At 40.5% G+C, this 22,729-nt stretch overlaps 1 protein-coding gene across 1 annotated transcript in view; it reads left to right on the top strand.

Moving 5' to 3' along the window:
* The first annotated feature begins 4,392 nt into the window (after positions 1–4,392).
* ATP6V1H (ATPase H+ transporting V1 subunit H) overlaps positions 4,393–22,729 on the top strand; it is a 40,425-nt gene continuing 22,088 nt past the window's right edge. Inside the window, exons 1-6 of the mRNA XM_063130717.1 lie at positions 4,393–4,488; positions 8,633–8,756; positions 15,925–16,027; positions 16,968–17,057; positions 19,251–19,364; positions 21,842–21,946. Coding sequence (XP_062986787.1) covers positions 8,653–8,756; positions 15,925–16,027; positions 16,968–17,057; positions 19,251–19,364; positions 21,842–21,946 — 516 coding nt within the window. The 5' untranslated portion in view covers positions 4,393–4,488; positions 8,633–8,652. The remainder of the gene's footprint in view (positions 4,489–8,632; positions 8,757–15,924; positions 16,028–16,967; positions 17,058–19,250; positions 19,365–21,841; positions 21,947–22,729) is intronic.

Genomic DNA, 22,729 nt, shown 5'->3' with positions numbered 1-22,729 from the left:
AAAGTCTGACGCTGAAGTAAATGAAAGCGATATAAGTTTAACTTCCCCTGGTATCAATGGGGGAAATGTCTGGATCTCTGGAAGATTGTTAGATCTTTCCTGCACTGCTTATAGCTGGGAGGGCAAATTGGATTATCCATTCTCAGTGTAGCGGTTCCTTTTCCAATCCCCAGAGCATTACTTCTTTGCTCTGTTTTAGTGATTCAATCTCTGCTGTATGCTTTGATGTGTTGTTCAAGACTCTAAAAAAAAAAAAAAGATTTGCATTCTAAAGCAGAATCTTTGATGATGCTCCTAGGAGGATATATAAACTCTTTGTAGCTGCTGCAGTTAACATAGCCGTGCACGTATTGCAAATTACATGTAGCCCCGCAGGATTAGGCACAGGGTGACACAGTCCAATTTAGACCTGTGGTATTTGTCAATCACAGAGTAGCCAACACACCAAACAGATGGTCTTTAACTAATCCTTCCAGTCTAAATAAAAGTTCCATATTCACAAGAGAAGTGATCGCTTACAGAGCTTCAGGTAGATTATTAGTAGGCCTCTGATCTTATCTTCAATAGCACAGAAGGCATCTCCCCCCTCCCCCACTTAACTGGATGCATTCAGCAATGCCATTTAAATTGTATACGTTTATTATTTGTTGAACCTAAAGGTGGGAGCGGAAGAATATAGAATAAAACCTAGAGGTTAATTTGTTGTTACAGATTCATTCATGTGCTCCTGATAATGATAGGACCACTTCAGTCTGTCAGCAATGCTTTCATAATTATATTTATGACAAATTGTTGCCCTTTGGTTTCACTCTGTTCTGTGCTTGCTATAATCCAATTACTGCTGAAAGTCTTTACAGATTTTATGTTCCACACAGTAAAATCTCTGCTTTTGAGTCTGAATTAATACATTTTATGCATATTTATATATTATATTGTATGAGGACTGGCATGGTGGTGTGTGTGATTAGAGTACTGAGACCAGACAGAGCCAAGCTAGATGTAACACCATTCATGCAATTAGAAGGCGTGTGGGACCCAGATCTGGATTGGGACCTTGGGAGAATAGGGGGGCTTTGACGCTCTGCCCCTGTCAAGTCCCAGTCTGGGTTGGGGTGGGCATGCCTGGCATCTAGTGAAAGGAAAGCTCCCTTTTACATCAATGGAAGCTTTCCATTCAGTACAAATAGGAGGTAAGGGGGACTTGATCCAGACTGAACTACAGCAGGGAGCAAAGGATTAAAGTCTCCCTACTTTCCCCATCAGTATCTCAATGGATTGGGGAACCCAATGCCTGCTATATACACTTAAAAATCATTTGGTTTATTGTGGGAGTAGTTTCACGTCATGTTGAGCTGTAAAACTGGCCCAAACTTTTTTACTGTTCACAAGCTAGAGAATGCCACCTTCCTAAACAGTGATAGGTATAACATTCAAAAACTGGAGAGAATTCCAGCTACCGGGGGGGAAATGCCATCATTAGCTGCTCCTCAATCACACAACTAAAGAATTAGAGTAGACTAACAAAGGATAGTCTACTGGCACCTGGAACATTATAAAGGAGGAGCTAACTTATTATATATACAGTACACACTGTTCTGACTATGTGCCTGCAGTGTGTAGCTATGTGAAAATTGATATGCACACATAGGAGAGAACAGTGCAAGCCAAAGTGTCATGTCTTCCGCAAGTGAAACTCTTGCAGCCACAACAGCAAAACAAAGATCATCTTAGCAGTTTCCAGCAAAATGTGTGACCTTAGTTTAAGTTATGCAAAACTCAAAGATATGATTTAAGAGGCTTGATATCCTGAGCATGTTTACACAGAAAGAAAAGTCCAACAACTCCCAGGGATATTGGGAGCTGTAAGACTTTTTTCTTCTAAACATGCATAGGGTTGCACCCTAAATGGGTAAAGCTAGGCCTGAGTCTTGACACCTTTCTTAGAAATTAGCCACAGAATCTGGGGACAAGGCTATTTTTGAATCACTAATATGGGGGAAACATATTTTATTAAAAATAAAAAGTCCCACAAATAAGTTCCTAGCATTCCTTAGCCCCTTTTCTCTTTCATTTCCTGTAATACAAATCAGAGATCACTCTTTTATATTTCTGAAAATTACAAATACTTGGTGTATTACTTCTACTATTTGACCTTTTCAATTTCTTTATCCTTACTAGCTTTTATTGCATTTCTACTACGGTATTAGCTCCCGTAAAAGAAACAGAATGGCAGATCTCTAAAAGTAAAGAATATGCTAAAGGTCAGGATAACATGATATACTCATATAATTTACAGAACATACTTGACATTAAAAAAGAACCGAAAATAATGGCAAAGCTCAAGTCCATGTGTATACTAGACAGAATTTAAGAGCAGCATAATATCAACTTAATTCTTTCTTAATTAAATCTTAGCATAATTCCTTGAACAGAAAGCTTTAAGTATATTAGTGATAAGCTTTCAAGTTTGAGGTGAATCAGTAGGCAGAAGGGAACAAACAGAATGTCCCATTAGGGAGGTGTTCCCCCTCCATCTTTTGCTAACACCCTGTGCCCAAAAATATTGGCCATCATCCAAAATATTGTTTATCGTTTTTGCCTGAGCAGTCCCTAATACCAAAGTGGCGTCTTTCTTCAACAACAGGAATTCTAGCCATCAAACAAAGCTTGAGCTCTGTATTTAGTTTTTTATATATTATTTTGTGTGAACTGCAGTGATTGGACATAGTGAAGCAATTTTCTTTAAGCAGGCAGAATGTTACATTATTGCATTTATTACAAGCTTTTATTCCTGTTACCCAAACATCAGAGCTCCCTTTATTTCAAGCTGTTTTAAAAAAAGAAAACTCTTGTGAGAGTAGGATGGATGCACTAAGGGCTCATCTACACCAAGCAGGATATTCCACTATGGAAGTGGTATGAGAGTGCTATATAAAAGGCAGGAGCCACACTACTGCTTTATAGCAATATCGAAGTGCACTGACAACTGTTGGGGCCCATGACACATATCATATACCGCTTTCATAGTGTTATATCCTGCTTGGTGCGGATGTGTCATGGGCCCAACAGTTGTCAGTGCACTTCGATACTGCTATAAAGCAGTAGTGTAGCTCCTGCAGTGCACTTCAATCTATATATATATATATATATATATATATATATATATAAAACGCTTAGGTATGTTTCTGTAAAGGCTTCAGCTGATACAGGTTGCTAAGCAACAGTAACAACGTGTAATGTCAGCTGATACAGGTTGCTAAGCCCCTCGCCCAACTCCTCCAGGCTTTCCAAGGTAATCCTACCCGTCTGCCTCTTCCTTCCCCCCCCCCACCCCGAAGGGGGCAGCGCCATGGTCCGGAGCATGAGCGAGGCACGGCTGGGGCCCTTGGTGGCCAGGTGGGTGGCTGCTCGCCTGCTGCGAGCTAAGGCTCTGGCCTAATCTCATGCGAGCTGGGCGGGCGGCCCAAAGCTGACAGGAACCCCGGGGAGAGGGAGACACCTGCTCCCCCCTGGCCTCCCGGCCCCCCTGGCCTGCCAGACGGCACTGTATCAGTGGCCTCCAAGCAGCCTGCACCCTCGCAATGATATTTAATTAATAAACTTTTAAGATATGCTACAACAGCGTATGTTAAGCCCGGTACAGCTAGTACCACTATAAAGCAGTAGTGTGGCTCCTGCCTTTTATATACCGCTTTCATAGTGAAATATCCTGCTTGGTGTAGATGAGCCCTAAGTGTTCAAAAATGGAAATAACCCAGCTACCAACTATGCACAAGGAGCATTGTTTCTCTGGATTAAACCTAATTAAGTGCTTATTTATTATGTCATAGGTTCATATAGGAGCTGTAAGGAGGGTGTTTATACTGGAGGTCGTTGGTGTCGGGTTCTATGGACGTTTTGTGGTGTATTGCATCAATCTCATTTAGACTGGTGAACTTGTTCAGTTTATCTGGCTTGAAGTTGGCGTGCCAGGCCATTTTGGGATTTCTGAGGATGTTTGGGGGCTTATTGCATCAGCCCCATCTAGTCTTCTATTAGCGGGCATGAGTCCGCTAATATGCATTCCGGGACTTCTCCAAATGGTTTCTGAATGCGAAGAAGTTACTGCAAAATATAATACTGCAGCGGTTCCAGTTCTTAAATAGCCTTCTCGTGAGTTCTCTAACTTGCGGGGTTGGGGAAGGCGGAGAGAAGCAGCTCCCCGGCCGAAGCTTGCTCCACGCCGGCTGCGAGTAAAGCGTCCCAAAATACGCGCTTCCGCCCGGCTTCTGTTTGGGCAGCTGTTGCGCTTCCCACCTCGCCTTCGCGAACGGAGCCTTTCCGGGACTCGTAGCTGCAATCTGCTGGGGCTGTCAGCTGAGCGTTGTCACATGATCACGAGGCTCCGCTGCCCCTACGCTGGTTCAGCGCCTGAGTCTGGGTCACCCGCGCCGCCGCCGCCGCCGCGGATTCCAGGAACTTCACTGCCGTCCTGCTGAAGGGAAGGAGGTAAGCGAGGCCGTCAGCCCGGGGGCCTCTTCCGGCTCTGCGGGCTAGAGTGGGCCTGGAGGGGAAGGCTTTGGCTGGGGCTGCCCGGGATCGCGGAGGGAGAAGGGGAGCGTCTGCCTTCCTTCTGCCGGCTGTCTATCTCCTGGAATGAGGCTGCCTGGGGCTGGAAAGGGCCCAAAGGCTGTCCAGACCTCTTGGCCTCCGAGGCTTCACTCTGTCATTTACCCGCAATAAGAACGGCCTTGCTGAGACTGTTTAGTTAAGCATCTTCCTTCAACAGCGGCTTTTCTATCCAGATGGCGCAGGGAAGGTCACAAGCAGAGCAGGATGGTTCTCTGTCCCCAGGCTATGTTAATAGGAGGCATCATGGAGGCTCCCTTTTAATTATGATCGCTAAAAAAGAAAAAGAAAAAGGGCCATTGCTAGCCCTGCTTCCTAAGGACTTGAGCTGTAATATTCTCAGTCTGCTGCACACAAGACATAAGTCCAGGTGATTAAAGCAAGTAAATCAAGGTGTTATTGTTGATTAGTACAACAACTCTGTATAGGGCCAATCTGATTCTGAGGTGCGTGTTTGTTCCAAACAAAGGCCTTTGCCTTCCCAAATCTTACTGCCCCTAGGTTTGATGAATGGCTATTTCCCTCCATCAGGTTGTTGAATGTTTGAATGATGTTGCCTCTCAAACTAAGATCTCGGTGCCAATAATTATTTGTGGAGTAAGTACAGGTGATCTTGGGCTGGCTAATTAGGTAGGTTTGTATGCCCAGTGACAAAAAGTTATGCAGCTGGTGAGGTGAGAATGATTTTGTGTGTGTGTGTGTGGGGGGGGCATAGCTGTGTTAGACTATTGCAGCTAAAACAACAGTCTTGTGGCATCTATAAAGACTAACAACTGTATTCTGGCATAAACGTTCATGGGGAGCATAGTCCACAAAAGTTTATGCATTAGTCTTTTCAGTGTCACAAGACTGTTTGTTGTTTTTGAGGTGAGGCTTGCTTTTGTTGGAACTTAATGCAGAGGGAAGCAGTGGTTGTTTCATCCAATAATATATATATATTACTTCATTACAATGGAGGGAAGGGAAGGATTGATCCGGTTTTTGTGTGAGGTCAAATGGTTCTGAGGAGTTGGAGCTGGTTTGGTTGGGTATAATGGGCAAGTATTTATGAATGTTCTGCCCCAACCATGACTTGGTAGATGTGTTAAGACCTTGATGGTTTGTTTTGGCATCAGAGAGTCAAACTAGGCCAGAAGTTATTTAAGGAAGGAGAAAACAAAAATGGTGAAGGTCATTGGTTCTGGTACATGGTGGTATTCAACTGTACTGCTGTTGTTCCTTATAAATTAGCACAAACAATTTACATCACTGCAGCATAACATGCAGCAGAATCCTATGAATATTTTCTGGTAAATCTTAGTGTGTTCAGTGGTGCTTACTCCTAGGAAAGTACAAATAAGACCTTGGCTTGAAAAATTACCCTCTACTGGAAAAAGGCAATATTCTTAGTCAGTGATTACAGGAAGTAGAACTGAAGTTATTCAGGAGTTCCTGGGCAAAATTGTATTTGCAGTCTGAGCCAGGATACTCTTGCTACAGAAGGATGTTTGAGTTCTGCCCAATTAACAGCACTGGCCTTATACTGCAACTGCTGTGGAGATTCTTGAAGCAGCCCCCAAGGTAACATCACAGTGATTATTCTGTGGTAATCAAAAGGATTTCTGTACCTAATTATTTTCTAAAATGAAATACTACAAGCAGTTTACAAAAATAAAGTAACGGCATTAAAATACACAATAAATATAAAAGCATAACCTCAACCCCAAACACTAATAAAAAAACCCCCACCCATGGTAAGATCCACTATCAGAGAAGCTATAGCAGTTAACTATCTATCTCCTTGGAATGATTTCTTGAATGAATGGTCTTAACTTTAATTGGAATTGTGTAAGAAAAAATCTTCTTAAGATGTGTTCCACAAAATGGGTGCCACCACTGAAAAGCTTACTCTGAACAGCAGCTGATTGAACAAGAGAAGAGGGAACATATGCTCAGAAGCAATATCTTCTATACTGTAAAAAGTGTAGTATTGTACTTTGTCAGTCAAATCAGGTTGTGGGATATACTGTTCTCCCCATCCCCACTTACTTTGTCCCCCTCTCTGGATGTCTTGTGTAAAATGCTTTTCCTATCTAAAGTGGTGAATATGAGGAGAGATAGTTGCGCTATTTTCCGAAGGGAATGTAACACCATGTTGGAGAATTAGGGCTATGGGTTGGAATGGATGACTTTTGTAATACTGTGATTTGTTGACATGCTGTGAGCAGTCAGTTCTGAATCGCTAGTCTAGTTCACACGCAGCAGCAACTCAAGGTTCCCCCCTCCCCAAATCTGGGTTACTGTGAGCGAGGAGCCAATTGCTTCCGCTTGGCTATGTCTGCTAGCAGGAGCGGCTAAACATTAACATCCAAATCTGGAACTTTGGGTTGTCTGTCCCCTGATGAGCCAGACTTGTAACCCAAGAACAAACCTTGAGTTACTACTTTGCTTTGTCTCTTTCCTGATAAGCATGCTGGGTTGCTTATGGTAATGAGGGTCACTTTGTCAAGTACACAGAGATTACTTTTTGATGTGTAAAACTGGTACTTTTAAAAGTGCCTAGGAGCTGCTTACTTTAATTTAGAGAACTTTTAATAATGGCAAATAGAATATAGACACATATATCTGAAGAAGCTTTCATTTATCTTAATTTTTTTAATCTGTTCTGCAATAGATTTAATTCTGTATATATGCACTTTACAGTGAAACATTGAGAAAGTTCCATGGCACAGCTACTTAACACTTGCATGGAAGATAATTGAAACATAGCTGTCATAATTTTTTCAAACTTGCTTCAACTGCCTTTATCTGTCAAATGATTTGAAGTTGCATTCGTGCTTGTAGGATGGCTTCAAGAACTTTTAAACTGGTTTCTGTTATTGATACATTTGTGCCTCTTCTGATCATATTATTATAGCGCCATAAATACACTTGGCATTTTACAAAGTATAAAAGAACAGTCCTCTGCTCAGAAGAGCTTACAGTCCAAAATTCCACACAGGGAACACAATAGAGGAAAGGAAGGCAGAGGTCAACAGGAAAAGAATATACTCTTGCTTCAGTTACACATACTTAGGCAGGATCTAACTACTGCTTTACAATGGTTTGTAACAGTATTGACAACTGTTGGGGATGACACATTTCATGCACCATTTTCAAACCGCTTTCAAAGTATTATATCCTGCATGGTCTGGCCTTATGCTGAAGTTACAGTATGACATGGGAACTAGGAAATGTCAAAGTAATAGATTTCTACCAATTCATGCACATGGCTATTCAATAGGTTGAGTAATAGAGAATTAAACTGCAATAAAATCTATAGTTATTGGAAATGTTCAGTTCAGATGTCAGTATGTATCTCCCATGATGCCCTGGATCAACAAAATGCTATAGAAGTAACTGTTATGTATGTAAGTCTTTGTATATGCTCCTCCTTCTTAACTAAGCAGGTAAAGGAAGTAAAGCAATTGCCAAAAAGTTCCCTAATATTGAGTTATATTTCTGTTTTGGATCAAACTTTCATGTAATACATCAAAGGCTTCTTGATAGCTAATCATTTTGTCTATATTAAGTGGAATGTTTTTGCAACAGTGTGAGCTTTGGACATATTACATTTGAACCAACCCAGACTTGTGAGTTTCACTAACTTTAGGAAGAGAAGGTGATATACATGTTTTAATTCTTGCTTGAAATCAGTGGGACTTAACTGTTGGATGGATTGTAGCGCCTTTCAAAATACAATTTTGAGCTCTAAAAATCAGTTGCCTTCAGATAATTAAAACTAATCACACTTCCTCAGACTTCAAGTATTCCATATGTGGAGCCCAGTGTTTTTAATCTGCCGCACATCTCACTGAATATAACTAGATTCGCAGCTGTCTACATTGCTGAATTCTGGAAGCTTATTGTATGACCTGCAAACTTGCTTCTGGCAATCTAGGTTTGCTGTTCTATGTGAAACTCAAGTGATTTTAATGCATTAACAGCTGAAACATTGTTTAATTTTCATGAAAACTGATGTTATATGTCCTTATTTTCTTAACAGATTTTAAACCAAGATAAAAAATGGATATCCGGGGTGCTGTAGACGCTGCTGTCCCCACCAATATAATTGCTGCCAAAGCTGCTGAGGTTCGGGCTAACAAAGTGAATTGGCATTTGTATCTCCAGTAAGTTATGAAATGGTCACAGATTACTAGAAGAGATATAACCATAGTTTTCTAGGCTAGTTATAATTTTTAGTGTGCTTCTATAGTATCTGAAGTCAGTTTTATGAGAACTGGAAAACCTCGAGTCAGTGGAAATTATTGGGAAAGTGTCTTCTTTATTTATGAGCCATGATGGGATTTCTTTAAAATAGACTTTTTTTTAGTGGTATGCATGGGTATTAACAATCTTTCTAACACTTTTAATATAATCTTAGTTAAAGTCTGACAAAAGCCAGGTTTCAAAATACCAATTTGTCCATGAATTCTACTAATTTGTTTAACTACTTAATATTCATTTAACTACCTAATAAATTAATTTAACTACCTAATATTCATTTAACTACCTAATGGTGATACCTGCATGTAGTCAGGAGTGCAAATATTTTACTGAACCTGGAAGATGAGGAATCGGGATTAGATTGTCCCCATAGGTACTTTTCACCTTTCTATATTAGTAAGCTATTGCTTGGTGGCTTTATCTGTCCCCATTGTTTTCAGTTTACATCAACACTTGAAAACTGGTGGTGGGAGGTGGTGGTGGTGGGGGTGATCCAGGGCTCAATTCCGCCCTTGAGGTTTTCCATGTGGTTCCTAGCATAGTTTTCCTGATTCCAAGTTGCTATGCCCACATTGTCACCTCCTCTGTGTTCTCCAGTGCAGATTAAGTCTGGGGAGCTCAAAGACTAAACAGGAGTTGTTGTTTTACCCATAGACTTGTGTTGTAGAATATTGATAGTTAAAATTCAAAAATAACAAAATTATGGTTTCCTGAGTTATAATAGGAAACGCCCATGGGAGGCTACCACCACTCTAAATTGTCTTTCTTTCTTTTTTTTTTTTTGTCAGGCATTTTGGAGATGCCTCGGTTAGTTCTTAGGAATGTCTTTAGTATTCTCTTATAGAAAAGAGTTCCCACATTTTGGCTGACTTAGGTAGTTGTCTGGATCTTTCCTCTTCCCCAGTGGGTAAGAGCTTGGTCTTGATTTCCCACTGCTCCCCTGAAATGCAGTGTGACTTCAAGGGCAATCGCCTGTTCTCTTCTTGAGCTCCAACGCTGGAACTGAAGGAGAACAGACACCTGCTTTTGTTCTCCAGTTGCCACGATCTCCAGAAAGCACAGAGACAAGCACCTGAGTTTCTGCTGGGGAAGGCAGGCTTGGGCTCTCTGCTTGGTGGGTGCTCTGAGCCTCCTGGCAAGCACAGAGCCTGAGCAAATCACAGCTTCTCTCAAATTTTGGAGCTGGTGACGGGGCAGGGATTGTCCCTTCGCCTCTGGAAATACGAGATTGGTAAGAAGCCTGTGACTTGTCTGAGCAGTCACACGTAGAGTGTTTGGTAGTGTGAAATGGTCAAACCCTCCCTATCAAATCTAGGTAAGCTTATTAGTGTGTGTTTAGGGCCACTGGTAGTTCACATCATGAGGCAGTTTAGAATAAGAGAAAGAAGTGTTTAATGTTTTCTTAGCTAAAAAAAATTAACAACGTGTATTTTTTAAATCTCCCTGTTCATTTTCCCATGGATTTAGGACTGTACTTGTGGAAGGTACAAGGTTTTATGAGACAAAGTTTCCACCATTAAATGCATCCTAAAAATAATTTTAAATAAATAAAAGTCTGTACCCAATGATCAAAATTCCAGAAGCTGTGGGGGAAAGCCTACCAATAGCTGCTGGTGTTCATATGCATGTATTGCCTTTTAGAGGAAAACAAGCGAAGCAGCGAACAAGAATTTGGCCAGTGTAAAAAGAACATCTCCCAGCCAAGAAGAACCAAAGAGGTCTAAGTAGTTCTGGACCCACCAAGCAAAAATTTCATTGGCTGCTTTAATTTACAAATAGCACCCATCTAAACAGCACTGCATGTTGTTTAGATGCTCAGGAAAGCAAGCACCTAAGATCTTCTCCTCCCTTTCCTGTTGTTTTTTTTAACCTTCCAGTACCAGCAGATGAAATGAGTTTAGAATGGGGGAAAGATATCTCGGTGATTAAGGGTAATAATAAGATGATGCCTGATATAAGGCCAGATTGCAGGGAAACAAAGTGTCCTTTGCTGCATCATGTGAACAGAAGAGGAACTGCGCTTCCTGCATGGAAAATTTTCAATGAAAAGGAAAACTTAATCACAAGCGACTGTGTCACTGACTGACTGAATAGCTCTTTTTAAAAATAGATAACAGCATTTGGGACTACTACATTTCTAACTAGCAGCTGCTTTGTATCATGGTGTTGGCATTATGTATGCCTCTCTTGCTATGGTTGGAAAGATGTCAGGATGTTGGAGAACCTACAAATGTGACACAGTTGCCTAAGAATCATAGGTTTTTTCACCTCTGCAGAACTAGTTCTTAGTTCGTATTCTGAAATGGTTTTCCAGCTTAGTTTATAGTGAGTTTGGGAATAAAATATTACCTTTAATTTTTTTTTAAAAAAGAGGCATTTTTTCATTGGCTTGTGAAGAACTCTCCCGAGCCACATGCTAAGTAACTATAGATCTAAGGAAGGGCAAAATGGGATCTTGAAATTCAAAATAAGCGGTAGTTTTCTAGGTCTGAAGACACACAGCTCATGGCACCTGAGAACAGGGACAGAAGATACAGAGGAAGGCCCCACAGTGAACGAGGCATCAGGAAAAGGGGAGGCAATCCCTTTGGTATGAAGGCATCTTCGGAGAAGTGAGATGCTATACTGTGAGCCAGGCTTCATTGTCAGCATGAACCTCCATGCATAGGGGAAGGGACTTAGGGTGACTCTTGCTGGACCAGAGTTGTGTCCTTTCAAGCATTTCAGTCTGCCCCTGTGGGAATCCTGCTATGGATAACAACATGTTCTTGCATGTGGAAGAACCAGATTCGACTCTCTACTTAGTTACAATGATTTGCTGGATAGCTCTGGACAAGTTGCTGTATCTTGCATTGATCTACCTCACAAATGTTTTGGATAGGATCTATGAAGAACAGTAAAGCATATGATTCCTTGCATCTTACTGTAGATGGTTTGGTGTGGAGCCCCGCATCTGGATTCTTTCTGATATCTTACGATGGCCTTCCCTAAACTGGTGCCCTCTAGAGGTTTTGGATTCCCAACTCTCATCAACCCCAGCTAGCATGGTCAGAGATCAGGAAATCTGAGAGTTGTAGTCCAAAACATTGGAGAGGTTGGGCAAAGCTGTTGTAGGTCATGCCTGCATTTTTTATACACCTCTGTCAGTCATCTTATGTATACTCACAATGGGCCCGTTCAGAAGACATCTTAAACCCTGGCTTTAACCATGGTGGTTAAGCCAGAAAGCCAGGCCGTGTTCAGAAGACGCCTTAAACCATGGCTTTAACCATGGTGAATAAGGCCAGATCTACACTACTGCTTTAAAACGCTTTGTAACAGTTTTGACAACTGTATATGCAGTGTGTCCTGGGCCCCAGCAGTTGTCAAAACTGTTATAAAGCACTTTAAAGCAGTAGTGTAGATCCTGCCTAAGGCTTTTTGTTTTATTCACTTTGGTTAAAGCTGTGGTTTAAAGTATCTTCTGAACACAACCGGGCTTTCTGGCTTAACAGTGGTTAAGGTGTTTTAAGGTGTCTTCTGAATGGGGCCAATGTGCACTAGAACATGCCCATTACTCTCCTATGGCTGTTGATTGCAGGTGGTAGGCAAACTGTCTTGACAGGGACATTTGTCTTCCATTACTAATTTCCTCATTGAGAAATCCTGGATAGGTTTCTGAAGAATCATAGGGTTTCCCTGTAGTATGTTTGAAAAACACTGCCCTTTGAATCTTCACACAACCAACTTTTAGGTTTTTTTCTTCCATGAAATCTTTGACTCCCCCCAACCCATTAATATTTGAATTTTCAGGTAGAAAACTTGTTGTGTAACTTTGATCTCTGCTGAAGATCAAGTGCTCTTCCCTTAATGTGCTCTTCCCTTAATGTTTACGTCTATCGTGATTGCTGAATCCTGTCTGGATAATATGGTTCTTTGAAGATGCTGAAAATATTTAAAGCTATCTTTTTTCCATGAAAGGAGACCCATTTTTTCCAAGAAGATGTAACGTTGCTTTTCTTGCCACTTTTATCACTTTATTTAACTGGGGGTAGGATCCCAATGTTCATAGGTGGTTCTAGAAATAAAACAGAATAGAAGCCATTTGAGGATGGCGTTATTTTGTATTGTGTTTTCTGAGTCTTTGGGATGCACTGCCATAAGATTTTTTAAATTATTTTTGACAGAATCATATTTGCATTTAAATATGTCTTGGGGGAGAGAGATTCGTGAATCTTGAAATTCTAAAAATCATTTTCGGTCCACCTAACTTGTCTATAATCCACTTTTGTTCTTCTCTTCTGCTTTTTAAAAAAACGTATCTTGATTAAGTGTGTATATATGATGGGACAAAGGAGAGGGCTTTCTCTGCTGTGGCACCCTGACTGTGGAATGCCCTCCCCTTGGGCGCCTGATTGGCGCCAGCACTGATTTCATTTCGACGCCAAGTAAAAATATGGCTTTTTAACAAAGCCTTTGATGGTTAAACTCACTGGCACATTGTTTTAACTGCTTTTACTGCTTTTTAATTATATATTGTTTTAACTTGGTTCATGGTTTAATTTGTTTTTAACTGTGCATATTTATTGTTTTATACTGTATGCTTTTTTCTGTATACTGTATGCTTTTTTCTCAGGGGGCCTTGCTAGACTATGCCGGATAAGCCGGCAGGGAGGCGGGGCAACAGCGCGCTAACTTTAGCGCGCGCCGCCCCGCCTCCTAGACGCACGACACGCAGGGACTCTGGAAGCCCTGCAGCGTCGGCCATTTTTTTTTTAGAGTTAAAGGGGCCACGTGCGCCCCGAAGACGCCGGACAAGGTAAGTGGGTTTTTTTAAAAAAATTAAGCCCCCCCCACGCTCCCGAGGCCGGAGCTGCGGAAAAGCTGCGGCATAAGCGACTTCGCTTATGGCGGTTCAAATGAGGTCTCAGCACGGCCTGACCCCGGATTCCCCTGTGCGTCATCTGGATGCACAGCAGGGAAACCGGGCCTCACAGCGCGCTAAGACCTCGTCTAACAAGGCTCTGAGATCTTAATGATATAGGATGGGATATAAATGTTTCAAATAAATAAATAATAACTATGTGACCTCAAAGGTAAGATGTTCATCTTGTTTTCTCTATAACTAGTTGTCATGGAAGCAGCATGGTATGCAATGCTGCTGAAAATGGCATGTGAAACGTTACAAAAATGAAAAGCTGAAAGTAATGTTGAGGTGCTTCTTTTTCTCAGTTCTTTTGTTGGAAAGAATTCTAAACAAGTGGTGCTGTCAACCATTTCCTGATAAGCTGTGACAAATAGTTTGGGCACAATCTGCAAGTGCCAACTCCGGAAGTTTATGAGCGCTTCGTTCTCTGAGAGGGGCAACTTTTTGTTGTGTGTATGGAGAAACGTGTGTTAGTTTTTTCAAAATGATAGTATGGCTGGCTTTTCCCGTGTGTTTCCAGCAGGCTCCTCCTACGCATTATATGTAATTCCAAAGAGTGGAAGAGGACTCCTCACTTGAAAATTAAAGTCTCCTCTTGACATTTTTAAGGTTCTTGTGTTCATGGTTTGTTCCTTTACTCAGTTGTGCTGACTAAAGGTGGATGCATCTCTTCGGTGCGTCTTGAGGGCTTCCTTTTATTTTCACAAGAGCTGGCAGAGGCTGAGATCCAAAGAAACGCAAAACGAGAGATGTGAAGGCCTAAAAACACCCTGGAAAATACAGGAAAACAACCTGGGTTTTTCCATTTTTCCTGAAGGCTTTTTGTTTGTTTTTTCCCGAAAAATTGGAAAAAATGAAGAAAAATGGATTGTGGGATGTTTTATTTTAGCCTGATGAATAAAATGTTTAAGACAAGGTGTTCACTTATTTACTTCTCCAAATGATTTCTAAACACTATGTACAGTATTAGATTATTACAATTTCTGTGCAGGTCCTAGGTTGCAAATTGAGACTACAACTCCCAAATGCAAGAGCAAGATGCATTACTGCCTCTAGGGGGCACTGCCACTGAAGCAGAGACTGAAAGTGATAGTGATGGCTATAGCTCAGAAAATGAGTGATTAAATTTCATGCATATTCATTGAATCTTGGTGTGTGTCCCCTTTTTCTCAGTTCTTTTTATGGGAATGGGGGCTTTATGTCTGCTTCACACTGTGGAGGACTAGAGGAGATATAAATAATTTTCTTTGTTACTAATGTTGATGGTTTCCTCTCTGTTGTTGCTGTTTTAAATTATGTTTTGCCTGCTCCTTATAAACTGGCAGAACCAAAGAAGTTCCTTACAGTTCAGGTGTTCCTAACAGTTCAGGAGTTTGTAGCTCCATTTGTTACTAAAACGGTAAAAATAATAATACAAAAGTAAATTCAGTTTGTAATAATTGTTTGAATACACTGTACTTTAAATATACCAAATGTAATAATTTTATGCCAAACCAACTTGGACATAATTACATGTTATGTTCCTAAAGTAACACAGTGACTTTCAATCTGTAGAAAGTGCTAATATTGCATTACTTCATTTTTTCCGAAAACTTCCAGTTTTTTCCGTGGCTTCAAAATTTCTGGAAATTTTACATTCTCTGAACTACTTCTGTAGTTGCCCAAGGAGGTTTGAATGTGTGTCTCTTGAGTGCCAAAACCGTGAAACATGGCAAACTGCTTTTGAAATTGAGGAGTTTCTTCAAAAGCAGTTGATGATAAGACAGTGGGGTGGGGTCTACTGATCCAAGAAAAAGTATCAAATCCTATTAGTCTTGGATGTGTCTAAAGCAGCTCTTTGGATCCTGGCTTTGGATGGCTGTGAAGAGGCTTTTGAATGATCAAATACACCAAATCTTTTGAATGGTCAAATATACCAAATCTTCATTATTTCCCTGATAAGCTAATGTCTTTTAGTAACATCTATGTTCTTGAGTTCCACACGGTGCACGTTTCCAAATTTATTTAATACTTTTGGAAAGGAAAGTGACAACTATAAGGAAATATTATGTCATGTTAGCCATCCTGGGGAGAAAAATAGAATGAAGGATACAAATTGTTAGAATAAATAGATAAATAAGTATGGAAGCAGTAAAATAACAATAGTTTTTTGTATCCTTTGCCAGGGGGCAGATGATTTCAGGGGAAGACTGTGAATTTATTCAAAGATTTGAGCAGAAGAGAACCCCAGAAGAGAAACAAGAGTTAATACAAACTGAAGGCAATCAGGTAATGCAGCATCTCTTGGGGACAATTTTTTGTTCAATATTCTTAATGGCGTTTGTCATTGGCATTTTGGCTTGAAAACATTCGCACCCCTATTTCTCCATGCAATAGTGAAGTCATGTCCTAATATTGCTCATCTTAGGTCATTTGTGGTGACTTGCTGGGGTCATTTTGAGATATATTTATTTTTTAATGTGGGCTTTGTTTGTGAGTTATAGGCATAATCTAAGGAATAGCAGGTTAAGCACCACTGCAGTGTGTCAGGGATGTTTTAAGGTGGATTCCTGCGTTGAGCAAAAGGTTGGACTTGGTGGCCTTATAGGTCCCTTTCAACTCTACTGTTCTGATTCTATCCCTGAGTCCAAGTGTGCATGCATTTGGCTCTGGGGAAATTTGTTATGAGTTAAAATCCACATTTTGCCAGTATGCTTCCTTAAAAGGAGACTTGATGGCCATATAGGCCCCTTCCAACTCCGCTATTCTATGATATGTGACCTTCCTTTCCCAGGGCATACAATAAATACAGCAGCCTTTTCCAGCTTGGTGCCCTCCAGATGTTTCAGACCAGAATTTCCATCATCCCAGAAAACTGGCCATAATGCATTGGGCTGATGGGAGCTGTAGTCCAAAACATCTGGAGGACACAAAGTTGGGAAAGGCTGAAGTACGGCATACTCTTTCATATACTGGCAAAAGCCATCAAGCTTCCAGTGTTGCTGCTCCATCTGTGTCAGATTAAATGAACGGAGTCTGTTAAATAGTCGTATGTTTGGTGGAGGCTTTCCAGCACATTCAGGTCTTGTGAATATCCCGAACAAATTATGTAGGATAGTTTTGGTGTTATTTTCAACACAATCTGTGCTTGCAAAATTGCACACTAATATGAGAATGAAAACAATTGCTAATGCTTTAATTTTTTTGAATTTGTTTCTCTTGTTTCTAGTGTGCTAAAACATTCATAAACCTGATGACTCATATCTCCAAGGAACAGACAGTTCAGTACATTTTAACTATGGTTGATGATATGCTGCAGGTAAGTTAATTAAACCTTTTTTCATGTTTAGCACTTGTGGAACTTATGTTAGCGTAGGTGGCTTTCTGCTTGTCCTCCACTGTACATTGCTTTGAGAGGCTGGAGGCTATCTATGGCGACCATCGTTGCCTTTCGTGCCGCTTACGTGGTGCTTGTGTGTCCTCTCTGCTGAAATGACTGGGGGTTGCACAGAAGCAGTGCCTGCTAGAAGAAGCTGTCTGTGAACAGTCCCTGATAGCTTCTACCTCCATTCTCTGGAGAGGGCCTGCAATATATTCATTGAGATCAGATTGAATGTACAGCTTGAAATGAGTATGGCTGAAATCATTAAGATGTGAATCAGCTAATCTTTTCCAAAACTTTTAAAAAGAGACGTGCATCTCTTTCTATTAATATCTTAAACTACATCCCACTGAACAGAACTTTCAGTACTCCATCATAAAGCATACATTTTGTATAAAACTTTAGCAATTTTGTTGTTAGTCAAATTCAAATAACTGTGTCGTTGGGTTGGATCCAGTCTTAGCTGAATTTAGTGTAGACCCACTAAAATGAATGGGGCTTGAAATCAATAGGATTTCAAATGGTCTACTCTAAGTATGACTACATCTGTATCCAACCATTTATTTAATTTAGCCATTCACTTCAGTAATTTAATACTTAATATTTTTGTTTAGATACTATTTTGCAAGACTGCAGACAAAACTCAGTTTGTTTTAATATAATTACTGTACACTGTCTGTGGAGTTACTTGATAAATCATTTATTAGGAAGGTTCAATAGAATGAGTAATCTCCTTGATGTCCGTGTACACATATCTACATGCTAAAGCCAGTTCAGTCGGCTTAGAAAGTAATTTCTTATCAGACAGGAGGATTTTCTCAATTTTTTATATAATAAATTTTGTTCTTAATAGTGCAAAATTGCCTTAAATGTACTTTAATATTTCATAGGTGTAGCAATTACACTTTTTTCAACCGAGAGCTTCTTAGTTTGAATTGTGATGATTAATAAAGCTTACAGAGAATCTCTTAAGTGCACTTATGGGCAGATCTGCTGTGCCAAATGACTTGAAAACATGTTCTGCTGATATTCTGGGCAAGAACGCCAGCTTAAATGTTCAGGCTCAGAGTGCTAGAGAACCATAATGATTCTGAGCAGGTAGGGGCCTACTGTGCTCTCAAATGTCCAGCCAGAAGCAGACATCCTATGCAAAGCCAGGCAGAGATCCCTCTAGTACAGCATCCGGTTTTATTTGCTTGCCATATTTCTAGAAAACTTTCTAACATAAAAACTGTACACAAGGTGGCTGGCAGCAATTTAGAAATACAAATAAAAAAAAGCCCATTACAGAATACAAAACCAGTTCAACTACATTAATACAAACTATAATGCCTGACAGAATGGAAGTGTTTCCACTTGTCTTGTTTATGTATTTAATAGATTTCTAGCTTTTTGGGGTACAAATGTTCACAAAATGTATTGCAACATATTTTATAATGTAAAATAATCAACCCCTAAAACAATAAGCAATACTCAATGCCTAAATCATCAAAAGGGGGCAGCAGCAGATAAAACTTCATCTTAAAACACAATAAAATACAGAAAACAAATGCAGCCTGGAATAAAGCCCTTTAAAATACTTTTAAACGCCAGTAAAGAGGGGGCCTTTTCATTTCCCATGGGAAGTCATTCTGAAGATATGGGGTCACCATGAAAAAGGCCCTGTCCTTGGAAATCACTCCCCCATACTGGTGCCCTTTGAATGTGTTGGACTTCAACTCCCATTATTCCCAGCAGCATGGACATTGGTCATGGAATTTTAATGGAATACAGTATGTCAGTAATTGACTCACGAATGGGAAACAGAGTGAAAGAAATACCGCCAGGTTAATCAATGTATCGCAGCACGATGTTTTTATTTGAGTTAGCAACATAACTCACTTTCCATGATAATGTATTATCATTGGCTAACACTTCCAGATTCTTCTTTGACCACACAGACATTGCTACTTGTGAGATGGGCATTCCTCAAAAGGTAGTTGTTTCTGGGGTGTTTTTTGTGCAAGATCTTAAATATGGCCATGTTTGCTATTTTGCTGATGTAGTTCTGAATTATAACAATATCTTTTGTATCAGTTACAATTGCTTCCATTTTGGTATACATGACAACCCAACACATATTTCTTGCAGGAAAATCACCAACGTGTTAGCATTTTCTTTGACTATGCAAAACGGGGCAAGAACACTGCCTGGTCCTATTTCCTGCCTATGCTGAATCGTCAGGATCTTTTCACTGTCCATATGGTAAGTTTTCGACCGCTCAAAACTCCCGGGTTTGAAAGGAAGCCACAGACTCTGAAAGGTAGCTCTATACAGCTTTTCGGGTGTGTCATGGTGTACTTGAAAAGCATCTCTCCCAATACAAGCACTCTCTGGTGTGCAGTGCTACACCGTTGGCAGAACATTTGTTGTAAAATTTAGTATAGTTTATTAGACCTTGAATACAAATTTTTCTATTAACACTTTGGGTTGTATCTAGACATGTTGTAAGTTCCATTGATTTTGATGGATTTACTTTTAAGTATGACCAAGTCTGGATGCAGCCCTTTATTATGAAGGGCTGCATAAACCTTCCATTAAAATCCAACTCCAGCTTTAATTAAAATATGGGAGTTCTTCCATGGAAAGAGAAGCATTTTCAACAGTTTGCTTCCATTTTGGTATGTCCTCCCATAGATTTTTTTAAAAAATCCAATCTGGATCACTGTAATACCTATTGATTTGGCCTTGTTTAACCTTGCGGTTAAATGGATAAAAATGAGAGGACATCATTGAATAGTTTTAATTTCTCCCCAAGCTCTTTGGATGGGGGCAGTTCATAAATATAAACTAATGACTGGGTTTTCTCTGTTTCTAACTAACTAGCTATCAAATTCAGCCTCCCTAAAGATTAGCAACAGGATCTTATCTTTTACAGTGTAATAATTTATTTCTACCCTACTTAGTGGCTAACAACATCATAGAAAAACAAATACAATGATATCAAATACAATGGGCATTATCCATTGCGTAAGTGACGTCTAGCGCAGTACTGATGTTAGTGTGCTGCGATGGGTTTTCCTGTCACACTAGTAAATGTGATTAGCTTTGCGCTAGAGGTTGATTATGTTAGTATTAGATCACTTGTATAAGTGGGTGGCAGTGCTGGATACTGCCCAGTATCAGAAGATAACCACATGAAAAATGATCTGACAGCAAAAAATGCTATAGGAAGCCTATCAACAAACTATGAATTCTAAATTAATAAATAATACATAGTTCATCAACCTTGTATCAAAGAAGGGAATAATAAAATTCAATACATATTTTAATCTAAAATACATACTTATAACCACCCCCATTCCAGCAGACTGTATATCTGGACCTATGTTTAAAAGAGAAAAATCTACCCAAGAAGAAAAACCAGGCACAACCAATTAATACAGTAATTGTACAGGATACAAAGAGACACCATATTCCCAAACCCCATCATGTCAAATCTCTCTTCTTACCATGGGTTAATAGGGAGGCAGAAAAAGGGGGAGGCAGCCACATTACTCTCACACCAAACTCAAACTGCTGGCAGTGGTTGTGACGTCATAGCACAGCCTGGATTGTGCCTGCAAGGTATTGATAGCACACTTCTGTCAAGTTTGGCATTGTGCACAGTAGTCTCAGCCACTTATCAGGCATCATGTTCCAGGCAATTGAAAATTGGCCAATTTTCTGATAGGCAAAGCAAGTTGGGACAGGCAAGCATATAGTGAAGTCCCTCAGCCACTCATTTGCTGGCTCCGCAAAAGCTGCTAGTATTCCCCTGCCCTCCCTTCTCTCTTCCTTTTAGTCCTCTTTCACACTGTTGCCCTTCAGTTGGCAAAAGGGATGAAATGTCCAACTAACTAAAAGGAGCCAAAATAGAAACTATCCCATAAACGCAAGCATATTAACAAGAGATAGTCCGGCCAAAGAGTTCTGCTACTTGAAGATTTGTCTCAGCTACGCTCGCTGTAAAGTAGATTTTCTCCTGAAGATACAGTCCCCAACCAGAAGAAATCAGAAGCAGTTAAGTATAATGCTGGTCACATCACTTTCTCATATGCCATGGTGACAACTTCCAGAGGTCTGACCGTTTTAGAAACAAAACAGCAAAGTGTCCTTAAAGACAAATTTATTACAGCACAAGCTTTTATGGACTGCAGTTCACTTTGTCAGATACAATGGCAGTTCACCAAAAGCTTATGCCATAACAACTTGGTGAATCTTTAAATCTCACGAGACTCTTTGTTTGTAGATTGTGCAGGGTTAGTCACATCAGGTTAGATCCAGACTTTACTTCCACCAGTGTGAATGGAATTTCGCTCAGGGGACGTTCCCATGGGTGGAATTGGGGGAAGGTGACCTGCCAATTCCCTCTTGCACCCTCTGGAGAATTAGAGGAGTCTCTGGAACAGTGTGGGAGATGGTGCTGGTGGACACAGGGTGAGAAGGGAAGTGGCGTACTTTGCGCCAGCTGTATCCCTTCCACAGATCAAAAGCCTTTCTTGGACGGAAGAAACCCTTTGGTGTGCAGACGATGAAGTCTATATCGAACTTATTATTTCTGTGGCCCAGGGATGCTAAAGAAGAGATGTTGACTTGAAAGGATTCTTAGATTTTAACTCAGCTGAAGCATTGACTGCAACCTTTTCTTAGTAACCCCAGCCATGTAAAGCTGCGGTTTTATTTTCTGCCTTTTCTTTCAGGCAGCGAGGATTATTGCCAAACTAGCAGCCTGGGGAAGAGAACTGATGGAAGGCAGTGATTTGAATTATTATTTCAATTGGATTAAAACGCAGCTTAGTTCACAGGTAGGTATATCATATAATGGTATTGCAGTGCCTTTAAGCAGTCATGCTTAACATACCCACGAGTTGGACTGCTTGGCTTTAAATTGATTTAGGGGCAAAATCCATGGAGAATTTCATGTTTTCATGGAGAAAGGGACTTGGCCATCCCTTAGAAGGGCTGATCTCCCACAAGCTGGCCAAATTGGCTGCCTTGGGGCGGCTCACAAAGGGACCTAGCTGGCACTTGGACGAGCAGCTCCTCACTCAGAGGACTAAGAATGCAATCCTGTACACACGTACGTAGGATTAAGTTTCTTTGTACTTAATGCAGATTACTTCTGCATTAAGGGATGGGCAAACCTGTCCATTTCAGTTCCGTTCAGTCTCTCATTTTTCTGACTTGAAGTTTGTTTTGGTCTGATTCTGTATCAGTGTGTGATTTTTTTTTAATAGACCATGTGTAAATTCATATGATTTCCTGGGTGTACTTCTCCTAATCCATGCATTGTTATGCACACTTTTCCTTAATATACGCCAGCCAAAAATTGCACAACACTCCTCTGTTTGTTATTGTAACATAGAGGAAAGACTTCACTATATTTAGATATTCAATATATTAGAAGTGCATATGTGATGATGGCTGAAATGTGGGTACTTTGTGGCTATGTTCTGGGTAGAATGTGGGCTGAGTCCAAAAAAAGCAAAATAAAGTATCTTCTCTCTGGGCCAGTTGGAGCAGACATGTCATGGCCAGTGTGGTGTAGTGGTTAGAGTGCTTGCCTAGAACTCAGGAGACCTAGGCTT

Source organism: Elgaria multicarinata, chromosome 7 (assembly GCF_023053635.1).
Source record: "Elgaria multicarinata webbii isolate HBS135686 ecotype San Diego chromosome 7, rElgMul1.1.pri, whole genome shotgun sequence".
Lineage (NCBI taxonomy): Eukaryota > Metazoa > Chordata > Lepidosauria > Squamata > Anguidae > Elgaria > Elgaria multicarinata.
The sequence above is the reverse complement of the archived record's forward strand: the minus strand, read 5'-3'. Positions and strand labels throughout refer to the sequence as shown.